This window comes from Leptidea sinapis, chromosome 32, assembly GCF_905404315.1.
Source record: "Leptidea sinapis chromosome 32, ilLepSina1.1, whole genome shotgun sequence".
Taxonomy (NCBI): domain Eukaryota; kingdom Metazoa; phylum Arthropoda; class Insecta; order Lepidoptera; family Pieridae; genus Leptidea; species Leptidea sinapis.
The window spans coordinates 3916941-3932859 of NC_066296.1; the positions used below are offsets into that span (position 1 = coordinate 3916941).

Consider the following 15919-nt stretch of genomic DNA (forward strand, 5'->3'; position numbering starts at 1 on the left):
TATGTGATGTTGGCGTGCCATATGTTCTGTTAAATTTTGCTACTAATTGAAACTAAAATGTCGGGTTGCGTAGTAAATTTTGTAAAAATAATGCTACAAAAAATAAGAAAAACACAGGGATCACATATCATCAGTAAGTATTTTGTATTTTATTAATTTCAATGTAAAATAACCCGAAGCCTATGTACAAGCGTACAAAATTTAAAAGATGCCATTGAGTGTCAAGATGCCACGCACACAAGCATCTAATAGTTGCCATAATAAAAAAGCTTTTGTTCTTAGGTAGTGCGGTATCTAGTTGGAGCGCAGCGGAGGCCAATTCTTAATCTAACTCATTTATGTTATCGATGACAGAATTTGCGTTTCAGTGACATAATGCCGTTACTATCTGTTAGTATATAAGCTTCTGAGAATTTTAGAAGAGCAGCCGCATATTGCCCAGCTTGAGAATTATTGCGTAGTTATATACGCATATTTGTAGTCAGAAAAACATTTTATGGCATTTCTTTCATTTGCATTTCCCAGCCACTGTTCAGGAATTATCTATAAATAAATTTAAATGTTTTATAAAGAAATAGCTCTGTCGTAAATCCTATTACTCCACTGCTGAATATCTAAATCATCGGAGATCAGCCTGGGACTACATTGTGATTATTTTATAGCAATAGAAATGACTGTACAATATTGTATATTTTTATTGAAAAGAGCGCAAAAAAAGAATGCTGGGAGAGTTTCTTGCGCCGCTTCTTGTCTCTCAGAGCGCCATTTGTTTCCAAAGCGGTAGTTTTATCTAGTAGTTATTAGAAATGACATCAAAAAGAATTCTAAAGGAATCAATTTTGAGAAAATAAATGCCTTTTACGGCTTTTGTACACCTAGTTATAACCGGCAGGCATGTATAAAGTCACGAGCTAAAAGTACCACCATTCCTCCCATTCTTAATCAATATAATCCTCAACATCATCAGATAAAGTCATTGAAAAAAAAAATAGCCGTCTACGAACTATCTAACGGACCATCCGGCTCGTAGCAGTCGGCGTGCAACAGAATTTGTATAAGATTTAGGTGCTATAACTGTGTATTTTGTTTTAGAAACCGGTGCAACTCACTTGAAGACACTTACGAGGGTATGGCGTACCCAGATGACATCACTCCCAACACTGCACTGAGGGTGTACCGCAACGCATTCTGCCGCTTCTTGGACTTGGAGTACCAAGGCTCCATTCCGATGGACTTTGGTCTGGAAGGTTTCGTCTATCGGTTTAGCAACACCACATTCAATAAGACACAACATGACAATAAATGCCTGGCTGACCGCCCAGGGATTCTGGATGGTGTGTCTGATTTATCTCCGTGCTTTTTTGGTAAATATTCATCATATCTTTATATTATTCATAGTTTAGTCTGTTATTATAAATCAAGGTCAGTTTTAATCAGTTCCCCACTTCTAATTTGGAGATGCATATGCATCTTAGGATATTAACTTTGTTATAATTAGTTGTCTTCTACCCAAGGCAAAATAGTGATGATAACTAAATATGGGTAAACAGTTTGATATAATACGTCTATCATCCACATCCTAAGGAAGGGAAGCACCCGCATTTTGAGGTATCTTCGATGCGTTTCATAATTTCTGTATCAATCGTCTCCATTTGAGATCTATCGATTGATTATGTATTAACGGCCGTCTTCAATAACCTATCTATCCTTAGTTTAACTTACTAGAGGTAGACAAATTTATCCTATCGACATAAAGCATTGCAAGCACTATAACTATATTGGACATAACTGTGGATAGATAAGATCTTGTCATTAAACGGTGACAGCAATGTATCCATAACTAGAGATACGTTATTGAAAACGGCCGTTAATCGTTACTTATGACATTGGCGTTTTCTCGTACTGGCTACTTTGATCTGAAATATCTCCTCTTTGGTTAAGAATTCCAAGATCATATTTATAAGTCCTGTGTGTTGAACCAAAACATTTAAAAAAAAATATCTTTTTAATTATTAGATGTATCTAACGACCAGGTCTAGGTCTGGGCTTATCAAACGCGCATTTTCTGTACGGAGACCCGAAGATCTACGAACGTGTCGAGGGAATAAGACCTGACGAACAAGAACATGGCAGTAAAATAATCATTGACCCCGTAAGTTGTTTAATTTAGTGTATTAAAAAAACCACACAAATGTTTATTAACAATTATATCGAATTCCGTAATACATTTGTTTTGAACATTTTTTGGAATCATGTTGTAGAAGTATATACATCGCCTAACAATAGACTTACTAACTCGACTTAATCCTGTATTAGATAACAATTTTAAGTTTGCTCCTCGTATTAACATTATGATTGATTGACCTTCAACTGCTTTCGCCAATCCACTTGCCATGCCTGGTGAATCTCAAAAAATTGAAAAGACACTATGATGCCTCGGCCCCAGTCCTCGGAAGCCATGCTCCTTGGTTGCCAAGGTAGCAGCCGCATATACGAGGGGGCAGGGGTGCTAAGAATCCCCGGGTTCGGCAATGCTGCCATAAACAAGGACGATTGGCTCTGGCCACATATAATGTCAAGACAATGCGGACCGACGAGAATCACTTATTATCGATACATCGAAGCGTTGAATTGTTTGAATGGAATTGCCTGATCCTGATGCCTCATTGTAAACGAACACGTCTACCTTGGACAAATAATCCAGTTTGGTAGGTCCAATTGCGCGAAAGAGGTCTGTCGTCGAATCCAACTCCGACGGACAGCTTTCGGGAAGCTCCATAAAATCTTCTTGTCCCAAATATCACAGTGTCTGTGGACGAAGGTTTTTAACCAGTATATGTTGCCAGTGATGACATATGGAATGCAGACGTGGTCGCTAACTATGCGCCTTATGAGAAACCTCATGGTCACTCATAGGGCTATCAATGGAGAGACTATTTAATTTTATTCGGTCAACTTACAGTTTTCACTTATATGTATATAGTAAAGTGAAATACAGTAAGCAAAATTCAACAATAATGCTATCATCATCATCATCAGCAGGAAGACGTCCACTGTTAGCAAAGGCTTCCCCCAAGGATTTCCACGACGATCGGTCCTGCGCTGCCCTGATCAAGAATTCTATAATACTAGCTATTCAACGAAATACTTAATTAAATAGGATTTCTTACTCTTAACTACTAAATAACATAAATAAAGGGCATGAACATAAAATAATATTAATAGTCAGAGTATGCTCAAAGTTTTCCCTATGAGATCGAATCAGTAGTGACCGTTAAAGATTTACCAGGAATATAAAAATAATCAGAAGAATACCCTTAACAAATTTAACCGTTATGGTTTCAGTGCGACTGTGTCTCAAATAGTTTTACAAGAAAAAACGAGAGTTAGGCAAAGCATCATATTCTAGAGGTCCTGACAGACTTGTAAAAATGACAAAATAATAATTATGCAAATAACTAGCGCTAAGTTACTTTCATTATCTTTGTGATATATATGAATCTCTAAAGAGGTTTTTATGTAATTTATTTAATGTAATCATATTAACTTTTTCAGAAACTGGGTGCAGTATTAACGACCAAATTGGCTTTGCAAGTGAATGTGATAATGGACGACGTCAATTTCAGCTCTGCCGCGAGACCTTTCTCCAGTCTTATTTTACCTGTAGCTTATCTTAAGATGGTAAGTTTAATTTCAATTCAGTTCAGGAGCTCTGAGGAGCTCGGAATCTCAGAAGCGTTTCCGGCCGTTTAGAAAGCCAGGACGTGGATTAAAGTTTCTTGAAAACCGCACTGCAGGAACGCGACTCATCCAGATTGTGGGGATGATATCCTAATTTGTAGAGTGTCATGCGAAGGTGTAATTCCGTGGCAGGAATCAAACAGTTCTTGGACACTCGTGATAAATGCGATAGAAGACACACAATGAAGCGTCGTCGAGCTGATACTGGGGTGCACCAGACCAGAGGTGTTAGTGATTACCTGTGTTTTATAGAACGCTAGAATTTAGGCTAACATGAAGTATTACCGTGCTCTTTTTCTGACGCCCAGCTTCTAGAAGTTAGTTTACTTTGTCTTCCATATGACCGGGAAATGTTTAATGGAAGTTTCAGTACAGAGGGGTAGTCTTAGATTGTGTGGGAAGAGTAAACAGTCCCGGTAATCGTTTATGATCTAGATGATTTGAAAAACCAATGTACCAATACCACAATTTCATGTAAAGAAAATTATCCATGCACCAAAATCCACTGACTTTTACGTGGCCGGTCACGGATTCACGTTGATGAGAACAACTAATTAATCAATATCTACTAACAAATGGAGAGCCGGTTTTTTGTTCAGTTATACTGCTAAAACTACTTAACCGATCGGAATAATACTTAAACCATAAGATGCAGCGTGTTTCGGAGAAGATTTATAGTAAATTATATCTTGGTGATTACTTGGGAACCCATATTTTTTTGACTTAGAAATACATATATATTCGCAAAACAAATATTTCAGTCAATGACATTTAGTTACATATAACAGTTCATACAACAAGCGGGCAAGAAGTCCTTAATTTATATGGCAAAACAATTGTCGCATCAGCACTTGTGGGCATTATAATCCTGAACAGATACTGTGGTGTGACGAAAAATTATTGTAATTTTTCTGATAATTTTCACTAATCATTCCTTAGTTAGGACAGGTATTTAGCTCATACATATTGAATTTTATTTAAATTTTTATATCAATTTATTTCAATTTCAGATACAGCCACAAATATCGGAAGAAAGGCAAGCAGAGTTTTGGAGGCTATATGTTCTTTTTCCCTGCATACGCCATACCTTTGAAGCTGTCTTCATTGTTATCGGAATATTACTACTGGCTTTTACTGCTAAGCAGTACTACTACTTGACTCGATTTATAAAGAAGAACGAAATGCCATTCGAACGGAGCAATATTCAAACATCTAATATAATTCTTGAACAACCGTTATTAGACCAAAAGTCATCAACAAATGACAGCGTGAGTTAGATAATGACACTTTAATATTCCTACAGAATATTCAAATTTTAGCAAATATTTTGTCCTACCCCTAATCTAAGTCGTTATAAAGATGAGAGTTTAAATAAAACACTTTTAAAGGATTAAAACGCGTGTAACTGTGTTTTTACATTAGAATTTTGCGTAAAAATTACATTTTTCAGGGGGACTGCAGATCTGCAGTCCCGAAGAAGAGATCGAGAACGAGATCTGGATAGGTCTTGTAATGTCGGGTTAATTAAAATAATAATAAAAATGTAAGTTTTACAATTATTACTTTTTAATTACACACGTTTTGATCCTTTTAAAGTGTTTAATTTAAATGTGTAACACCAGTTAATCAGAGAAATTCTAAAAGGAGAGTTATCATCTAACAAGTGGTGCTGCATTTTTCGTCTGTTTTCGTGTCGTTCGATAAGCCTAAACAAAAATCATTCAGTTTTCATTGTATTTAAAATTATTTGTACAGGTTTTCTAATTATTTATTTTGTAGATTACTATCTGTTTGGGGGAAAATTATTACAGGCAGAGGTAATTTCTTTCACCACGTAAAAGTATAGGAGAAATAAAAGAGGGGATACATTTATTTTAGTGTTTCCCATCCCGAAACAAGTGGATATAAAAAATTTGCTTTTTCTGTTGATAGAACAATTCAGCAAAGTACAATTTTAAAACTATGTATAAATAGAATTAAAACTAATATACAGTGTGAACTCTATGTATTAGATAATTGAACGAAAGAATTGGAATAATTAATTTAAATCAATAGTTTTACATAAGCATTGTCATTAAATTACAGTAAGTCAATAAATGTCGACATAGACCAGGGTCGATAATTTTTGAAACCAAAAAAAAAAATAATAGTAGGATGAAACCCATTTGAAAAGGACGAGAATATAACAAAAATTAAAGGAAAAATAAATTACGGGCGATCTGAGGTCGGGAAGTGGAAAGAGGGGGTGGGTGTGTTAGGGTAAAAATCAATAAAAATGAAGAAAAAGGATAATTTAACACTGAATCAGTGTCCTTTTTACATTTATAAATAGATTTATTTAATTGTAATCCAATATTTTTGCTGCTATAAAATAACAGGTATGATTTCTTTATGAAATGCCTCTTGATGGGCTTAAATTTCCGAACATTTACAATGGTAATTTATGTTTTTTTACACCAGCGGAAAGATTTCAACGAACGGAAAGGACACAAACTTTTTGATAAAAGCTGATATTTTGACGGGTGATTTACACTATAACACTTCCCCCCCACTTTCCACTTTCCGACCTCAGATCGCCCGTAATTTATTTTCCCTTTCATTTTTGTTATATTCTCTTCCTTTTCCATTAAGTTTCATCCAACAATTTTTTCACTTTTTATCATTTTCAAAGGCTTCAGCACTGCTCTAACACTAGTCGGAGACTGTATTGTAAATAAAGCTATGATTAACAATAATTATTTAACCATTTAAATTTGAAGTAATTTATTATGAATTTCGAATAATTGTGATTAAATTTATTTAATAATAATTGCGAAGGTTAATATTAATATTTGTTTGTAATTTTATGCTTTATTATGAAATCATACCATAATAGTAAAGCAACAATTATTTCCATATAACGACAGACGTTGAGCGTCGCTTTAAAGAGTTGTACCTGAATTAAGTGTAATGTAATCAATGCTGAATCAAAATTACAAGATACGGTTTTAACTTTTAACTGCTTACATCCAATGTTAGTATCCCATTTTATGACTGTACTATATAGGTAGGTTACACATATTGAAAATTAAACTATTTTATTTAAAATTCAATCAAGGTATAAATTATCTTCCTTTTGAATGACTAGTCGTATAGTACAAAAATCGTGTTTAAATTGTATAGTATTTAATTAAGTACAAGGTCTAATTTCATGTGTATGTATGATATAGTAAATGTATTTTAATTTAATATTTATTTAAAAATATATACTTAATATTCGTATAAGTTATCATTTATAATATTAATTTTCTGAAGGTAAGTTTGTCAGTAAAATGTACACAGTCACAATATGATACAGTATGTTTGTTGCATCATTTTACATATTATAATATTGTAATTGAAATGATTTGTAAATCGATGGAAATGTAATTCTTGATATAAAAGAGTGGCAATGCGTTTATTGCTGCTTCTTCTCATCAGGTCAACCCTTTACGAAGTAGCGGTAGATTCAAAAAGAATAATATTTTTTTTGACATCCATAAGTGTCATTTCCGTGAGCCACATGAATAAAGTGATTTTGATTTCATTTGATTGATTTTATATTTTCTTTTAATTGTACAGTTATAAGTATTATAATTTTTTATTATGTTTTGTCTTATCGTTTAAGTTGTGTTCTTTCCTTTTAAATCTATTACTAAAATAGATTTTATTTTTAATTTTGTATAAATCATCTTAGTTCATAGTTACAGTGGTCGCACACTCTTGAGACGATAACCAGTTTTTAAAGTTGTTTAAGTATATTGTTTACAAGCTTAGTGCGAGCCACGCAAATATAAAACTACCTTCATATGTGTAGCTAATAAGTTCTGAAATAATTTTTAATCAATATGCTTAAGATTAGTTTATTTAGGTTTGAATAATGTTTTTGTTAAAATATATATTAGGATTCTTATCCGTTGGAAAGAGCGATCTTCCCGAACACATGTTCTGCGAACTTGTATTTACTACGATTAAATAATTTTTTAACTACAATATTTTGACTTATTTAACATAAAAAATATACAAATCGCGCGTTTCTTTTACCTTCCAAACCCACTGAACTAATATAATAATAGTAATCTAGTATGTTAAGCAGTTTCTGTACTTATACGAAATCCTACCATAAACTAATAATTAGCGATTCAATTCCGATGCAATTCAGTTTAGGTACCTATACTAAGTCCCTTTAACTGAATGGCGTTTGAATCGCTCATGGAAGAATGAACGAAAGAAATTTGTGTGTGGTCCACGGTGTGAGCAAGAGATGACGCTGTACAGTCGTTGCATAAGTCTGTTTCTCTTTCTCGAGCCATATGCGTTGCGTTTCGAAACCTATAATGATATGAGTTTAGCGGTTTTTTAACAGGTCGACCTGGCACCACAAGCAGCACCCGTTCACGAGTTGACGCATGGACCAGCCATTTAGTGAGCATGACGACCCATGTTATAGCATACCTACGCATGATAACTACAAATGTATTACAATTAAATTCATGTTCACAAAGCAAGCCCACAAATTATTCTATATAATGCAATTACAGTGGATTCTATAAAAACCAAAAGAATATATTATATCCATGTTACATTCCATAGACCAGGAGCATCTGTTTTCCACACTTCTTTATCCTCTATAGTATATTCTTTACTCGTATTTGAATATCGCTTTTTGAATAAGGCGATTCTTTATAATGTTTTTTGCATTTAGAAGGTGTTATTAAATAACTGCACACTGATACAAACAAAGATAAAATTAAAAATATATTAACACAGATATTATTTTAAGTTGAATATAAAAATATTAAAAGAATCTACAAGGAGCTTTAAAACTAGTGAGTAGGTTATATTTACATTACGGTCTCTAGTCTAATCAGTGATTCTATGTTGTAATATCTTCAACATCTTTATTTACATCTGCTTTGGTTTGTTTGGCCGATTTGTATCTCAATAATTTCTTTTTGCGTTGCAAACGTAAATTATTTTCTGTTCTGTTTTCGACATCTTCATTTCTAGTTTTTCTTTCTAGTACATATTCATGTCCGTGATCACGACCTGTATCACTGTCATCTTCGTGATGCGGGGAAGGATGGTCCGTAGTAGTCTCAGCTTTCATTTTCAACCATTCTTTCGCTTCATTTTTGCTTATCTTTTCTTCAAATACCACATAGCCGTCTTTTGTAACATACTGCAGCATTGGAGTAAGCAAGTCATGTTTCCTATTTGTTTGTCTATTTTTCTTATAATGTCCATATGTTGATCTCCGTCCATCACGTCTCCCTCTCCACCAGCCCTCTTCTTCTGTGGAAGAGTCGGATTCTGTACTATCGTCTGTATCTGAATGCATTTGAGGCCGTTGTTTTCTTTTATGTTTACGACCTCTTCTTTTCCTCGGTTCTTCTGGAAGCTGGTTGGATTGTGATTTCTTAAATGACGTGTCAGGTGAGTAGAATGGCATTACAATAACAGGCAACTTTTGAGATGGACCTGGGTGCATTGGGGGGCCCAGGGGAATTGGCGCTCCTGGCATGCCTGGAGGTAAAGGCAAAGGCCCTGGGTAGCCTGGAGATAAAGGCATAGGCCCCGGAAAGCCTGGTGGTATATTCATAGGTCCCGGCAGACCTGGCTCAGGCAACTTTCCTGGGAGTCCTTGATAAAACTGAGGTGGATATGAGGGAAACTTAAAGCCCTGGGGTGGGAATGGCATGTTTTTTGGATTATTGGCATTTTCAGGCGGTGTCTGCATTTGGCAATGCATAGGCAGGTTTTGAGGTAAAAACTGAATGTTTGTAGGACATGGTGGTAGCACCGGATCTTTGGCTTCGATACTTATTCGAAAGCCAGAAAACAATATAAGAAAATTATACAATGACTGTGACATGATGTACCTGAAATAAAATTAAAAGTATCTGTACCTATTGCTAAATATTTAACAATTTACTAGTTGTAATGTGTGTTTAACCTTTAAGTCTTTCTTTTGAGTTATGACTGACGGTATTTGCTTACAAAATACCGCTTGTACACTGATATCCTACATCATTTACGCAACTTTAAGTAGGCTAAACTCAAATGGAAATAAACCAGAAGAAACAACAATATAGCTTTATGTAATGATTTTACAATAGTTCATTTTATTTTTTGTTTTAGCTGTTATACAAACCTTTTTAATGAAACAGTAGGTAATTATTGCGCTTCATCCTTTTGAAATTTTTTAATCAAAAATAAGGACCAAGAGCAGGGATACTTTTAGGGTCCATGAAAGACATTGAGGATGTATTCATATAATATTTAAGGGTAGAAATGCTAGCTGTTACAGGTGCAAATATTTCATATACTTAGTAACAGCTCTCCTATCACTGGGAATCTAATGATATATCAATCAAAGACGCAATTCTCGGAAATAAAGGAGATCCTTTATTTCCGAGGATCGCTAGATAGCGATCTGAATAACGATGTTTGATGAAATTTACTACACGGGAGTTTTGGAAACGAAAACCGATTTAGCTAGATTTTTGGGTAACCGAGTATTCTCACTGAGCAGAGAAATAAAACGTTCTTAGCTAGTTTATTTCATTGATTGTGTTGTTTAGTGTTTTGTTGACTTTTATGTAGCCTTGGTAATATGAAGTGGATAAGTAGGATAGATAATAATAATAAAATAATTTATTTCAGGCCATAGCCAATATATAGTTAGTAAAAACTTATTCTAGGGCTAACCCTAATTATTAATAACACATTAAATCATTTTCGGAAGCGCTACAATAACGCAGCAGGACCATAAACATTCTTAATGCGTTGTTATATTGAACACTTAAGATGTTCATGGCCTTACGCATATAGTGTTAGCCCAGAGATTGCTTAAATAAAAAGACTGACAATATGAGGTAAGCAGAAGCCTTTTAATTTTTTTTAATCCATATTAGATCTAAACTGAGAGAGAGGCGTCTCTCTACATGTCATCGTCGTCGCTTAGAGTACCTACCTACTGGTGACAAAATGACCTAAATATTTAATCTCTTCTACTTTTTTTTATATAAGAGGGGGCAAACAGGCAAGAGGCTCGCGGGATGGGGAGAGGTGAGGCAACGGCCCATGGACATCCGCAACAACAGGTGTCAAGAAATGCGCTATGCTTTTTTCTTTAAGGTCCCGAAGTCGTATCTGTTCGGGAAAACGCGCGGTTGTGCAATGCCAGACGTCAACGTGATGCAGATGGTACTTTGCATGTAATGGTCGGTGGTGGAATTCGGCCGCTGGAATGGAATAAACCCGAACAGCTCCTCTGACCACTCCTCGTGATAAATGCGGTAGAAGATGCAGAGAGTACCCACATCTCTACGCAATGCCAAATAATCAAGCCGATCGGAGATGACTTGATCGTCGATACTAGGTATTGCTAGTTTCGTTCGTAATAATATGCGAAGGGGTTTGTTTCTAATCTCGCTCGTAAATTCAACATCATATATGCAATTAGTAATAGCGATGTTATACTGTTACATCACAATGCAGTATTATGTAACACCATCACACCGTTTACCTAAATACCTACCTATTACACGATAAATTTTGTATAAAAGTGCCGGCGGGAGTAATAGCGGCAAATAGTGTGGAAGTCAAGTCACCGAATTACAAGGTATTGAGTTTGAATAGTGTTTTATAAAAATGTACTAACATGTGAATTGTTTCTGTTTACGTTCAATGCAAAACCTGATGTTTTCAAATAGATCAATTAAAAAGGAAATAATATTATTTCACATCATCTTTAATATACTAATAGATATCTTATAAATCCATATATTGTTCGCTGTTACATTACCTTTGAAAACATACAATATGTGCATCCTGAGAATATCCATAACGTAGGTACGCTTGCTACCTACGTTTTATTTGACAATCTTTCTTGAAATGCCTCGATACTTGAAATAGTACCGATGTGTCAACGAAGAATATTTTATATTCACGTAATGAATAGTTTTCCTAGCTGGAACATCATGTCGTCTCAGAAATGCCATCTTTATTACTCGTGTTCTTTTGGGATATGTTTGAAACTTTGAAAGAGTGAATGTACTGTGTAACTATTAACGGGTATAACAATAAATAGGTACGAGACGGGAATTTTTTTAAATAGTCGCCAAGCATAATTAATTAATTAATTTACCAAATTATTGACTGTTTTAATCATAATGACTTAGCGGAGATTTAAAACATCGCTAATATACGCTTGTTAAAAGATGGTATTCATAATCGCATATTGGAGCTAAAACGCTCATTATCTGTTCGGTAAAGCTGACGTGACTTATAGTAGCTAGGACCCTTCTATAAACCTATTTTAAGCACTCGAACGCAAAAAAACATGGCCGACATCGATCAGCTGTTTGTTAATTAATGTGATAAATAGCTTCCCGCTCAAAGTTGTTGGATATCCGTCATAGATTGACAACCGACAGCCTTCAAAACTTTGATTTTTGAAGTTTGAAATTACTTTGACATCGACTTTTGACAACTGACAATACATTGACATTGAAATGATGTCTGTTTCCATTGACAGCCCCTCATTAAATTAGTTAAAATCATGTTTTTTTGTACGAAATGGCAACATTGCGTACTATAGAGACGTATTAGTTAAGGGAGATTTATCTAACGAATATGAATAAGGAATCTTATCCAACGTTCGATAGGCTTAAAACACGTTTTAACTAATATAGCTTTATACCTTCGAAAAGCGTTTTATTATGAATAAGGCAGTAAGTTTCTAATTCACCCCAATAAAATATACCTACATCATGTCCCTGACTTTTGCAACAACAGGGGGAGCACATGAGCATTGCAAGCCTTTTGGGTCGGCGTAGGCACTTTTTTGAAGATAGCCAAGTCCTATCGTCCTGGAAACACCACGCAGGGAAGCTCATTTTCTGTGTTGCTTATTTTGCTTCGAGCTGGTAATGGGGTTCACCAGACCGGATCAACTTTTGTGTCTGTAGGTTGGTTTGAAGTATTTTCTGGCCTGTTTCTACGAATCCGATTTGACTATACGTTTCAGTAGGTCTACTCTTATTCAACGAAAAACTAAGTTTTGGGTTTTTCCTACTACGGTTCCATTCGTTTCGAAGTTTCGTCCCGAACGTCACTGTTTGACATTTCGAATTTCTAAACCTACTCTAATTAATAAACGTTGCGAACGAAAATTTGAAAAAAAAAAACAAATAAGAATATAACTGATATTTACTTGAAACTTTCTGATAGAACGAGTAGGTATCGCGATTGCGAGGTGTGTTAAATTTAACATAGTTGAAAACTCTTTTTAGAAAACTTTTTAATGAATTCAAAGAAAAAAATCTGAAGTACTAATTTGACATGTTTACATTGCGTTTATAATACAGATATTTTTGGTGGTCATTAGTTACTACCCATTTTAAATTCTCTTTGCTACCCATCGTAGGCGTGAAATAGTACTCTTCATATTAGTCGGATACTAATATGAAATAACATTCATTTCAATCGTTCACGAATATTGTCTATAATTCCGAAGTACGCTGATGTCTCCGAAAACAAAATAGAGTAGGGTCACTATCGAAGCTTCGTTTAAATTTCGTTCGTTTACGAAGTTTCCATTCGGACAAAGAGAGTAGACCCCTAGATGACCGCAAAATTTGCAGTTGCATTTAAGAACCCACTGTTCGAATAGAGTGTTTTCGAAAAGCTGTGATAAGAGATATGTGGTTCTATTACGGTGGGTCGACGCGCAAGCTTTTGGGGGTTAAACTGAACAAGAATCATTTTACCCTATTCGATGACCTTCACAAATGAAGTTTAGGTAGAATATACAAGTTTTTTCCGACGCTGGTTGATGACTTATCGAAATAACCAATATGCGAGGAGTATACATCAATCCAAAAATTTAAAATAATCCCAGAGTGCACAATTTATTGTCAAATTTACATTCTTTGCATTTCTTTCAGATGGCCGTATCAACGTTATTTAAATCTTCAATCATTTTACAATTAGTCATGGAAGTAATACCTCAATATCCACCGTTTCCGTCACCTTACGGAAATTTCCCGGGGATGCCTGCACCCATGGTTCCAATGGGAACTAATAATTTCCCAATGATGAACCTTCCATTACCTCTTCAAAATATGCGAACACAGCAAAAGCTTCCGGTTGTAGTTATGCCTTATCGCTCAAAGGCAACGGATCGAAAATTCGCAAGGCGTAAGAAATCTATTAAAAAATATAGAGAATCATCTGAATCCTGCAGTAGCGAGAGTTTTTCATCAAGTTCGGAACACATACGATATAGAAAGATTCAGAAAAATTATTTAAGAAAGAAAAAACGGCCGGTTTTAACGCCTGTCATCTCATATGTTACCAATAATGGTGATATTGTATATCAAAAGAAAATAAAAAAAGAGAAAGCTGAAGATTGGCTTCACCTAAACAAAGAAATTGGGAGGTTCAGAGATGACAGTGAAGAGTCGAAGAGTGATGAGATGACAGTACGAGACTTAAAACGAAAATATGATTTGAAATGGAAGCGATCGAAACATAAGCATTAAGATTATAGTTACATAGTTTTGTAAGGCGAGTTGATAAAATATTTTTTTTAATTTTGTATGCTGCATTTTTCAATAGATAAAGTCCAGTAAGAAGTATAAATTATGAATACTTTACTTTCAAGTGAAATAATTTTATTTTAAAGGATTTCGAACCTCTACAAGAAAAAAAATCATTATAGTGTCACTATAATTTAATAACCATCTGTATTGAATCTTTATCCCGATGGCTGAAAAATTGAAAATAAAATGAAAAACCTGCGAAAACTTCACTTGGGGTTAAACGCTATACAGGCCCTTTATATTAGTAGTAGATGTTCAATAGTTTGCTTAGGTTGCCATTGTAATAGTGCTGGAAAAATTCCATCCAGCCCTGCGGATTTGAACTTTGAATTTGGCCCATTCTATTCTATCCGCAGTTATCATTTTGTTTACTATTTCCCATTCTTGAGTTGTTAGTGCGCTGTGATGCTCATTCGTCCACTCGGAGTGTCCTGAGTCCTTTGCGTAGATGTTCAAGTTCTGGCCCCCTTCCAGAGACTTCTTCCGTCAGAGACATCTTTCCGGATTTTAGATATTACTAAAGGACAAGCTACTTCGTAGCTTTTTAATAGAGAAGTGGTAATTATTTATTTAAATATGTTAGATTCTATGGTGTCTATACTAAGTGTTACGTCTGTTAGTTGTGTTTCACTTAGTGTTCTGGTTAAAAGATTTTTGTACCTTGTGATATCTATCTTACGGGGGTTTCGATATGCCTCAGGGTGTGTTGGTTTGTAGTTTATTTGGAAACAAACACGTCGGTGGTCCGGTGTGGATTTTGTGGAGGGATTTAGTTCTCCAGGGCTATGTGTGGGCCCGGGTGTGGTTATGCGCCGCCACGATTCGGCTATGCGGGATTGGTTATAGGAATTAAGGAAGGGTGGGGGTTTGGGAACGTTAGGACCGGCCAGAGGTTTTTGTTGTGTCAATCACATAAGGTGATCGACTAATAACGGGCGGCAACCTCGAGAAGGATAGTCCACTGGCCTTGTTTAGGGGTTCACTGTGAATTACACTGTCGCTAAACCATTCGCCTAACCCAGTATCGGACAGATACTGGGAGTGGGGGAATCATCAATCAATGTCTGTATATTGTTTGACCATGCCCCAGCCCGTAGAGTAGGTTATTAACATTTACGGCGGCAGTGCAATTAAATTGCATAACTCAAAAAAATATTTGCGCAGTGTTTTAAATTTTCGGTGTGGCTGAAAGTCACAGAGAACGTTAACAGCATTTCGTGACGAAGCTCCGCGTAGCTCTCATTATTCCTGGTTCAGTGAAATCAGTCGTAAATGTAATGGAAACTAGAACAACTGATTGAAATTGTTAAAAAATATATTTCAGCAAATTTGTACTATATTATTGGGTATTGGTATGAGCCAATTGCAGAAGCCTTGATGGATTTTAATAAAAACATGGAAGATATTGACTTTATATTATAAAATTGTCACAGGTAACGAAATTTAGGTATATTGCTTTGAACCCGATGGGTTTTTCATTTATTTTGAAGGTTTGCCGACGTAAGTAAATTATATTGTTGACTTAAAAATTCTATTTTGTATTTGAAAAT

The 15919-nt window shown here is 35.2% G+C and overlaps 2 protein-coding genes across 3 annotated transcripts in view; one reads left to right on the forward strand and one right to left on the reverse strand.

The window, feature by feature from the left end:
* LOC126974540 (scavenger receptor class B member 1-like) overlaps positions 1-7752 on the forward strand; it is a 26873-nt gene extending 19121 nt beyond the window's left edge. The window contains exons 8-11 of one of the 2 annotated variants that reach the window (XM_050822060.1): positions 1093-1364; positions 2034-2152; positions 3556-3681; positions 4752-7752. In XM_050822060.1, coding sequence (XP_050678017.1) covers positions 1093-1364; positions 2034-2152; positions 3556-3681; positions 4752-5018 — 784 coding nt within the window. In that variant the 3' untranslated portion in view covers positions 5019-7752. Of the gene's footprint in view, positions 1-1092; positions 1365-2016; positions 2153-3555; positions 3682-4751 lie in introns of those variants that run through there. The other variant, XM_050822061.1, reaches the window with a different exon arrangement.
* An 883-nt stretch (positions 7753-8635) lies between these two features.
* On the reverse strand, positions 8636-9634 carry LOC126974315 (SR-related and CTD-associated factor 4-like). The gene has a single exon (XM_050821774.1). It carries the CDS (start codon positions 9632-9634, stop codon positions 8636-8638), a length of 999 nt encoding a protein of 332 aa, XP_050677731.1.
* Between the last annotated feature and the right edge of the window lie 6285 nt (positions 9635-15919).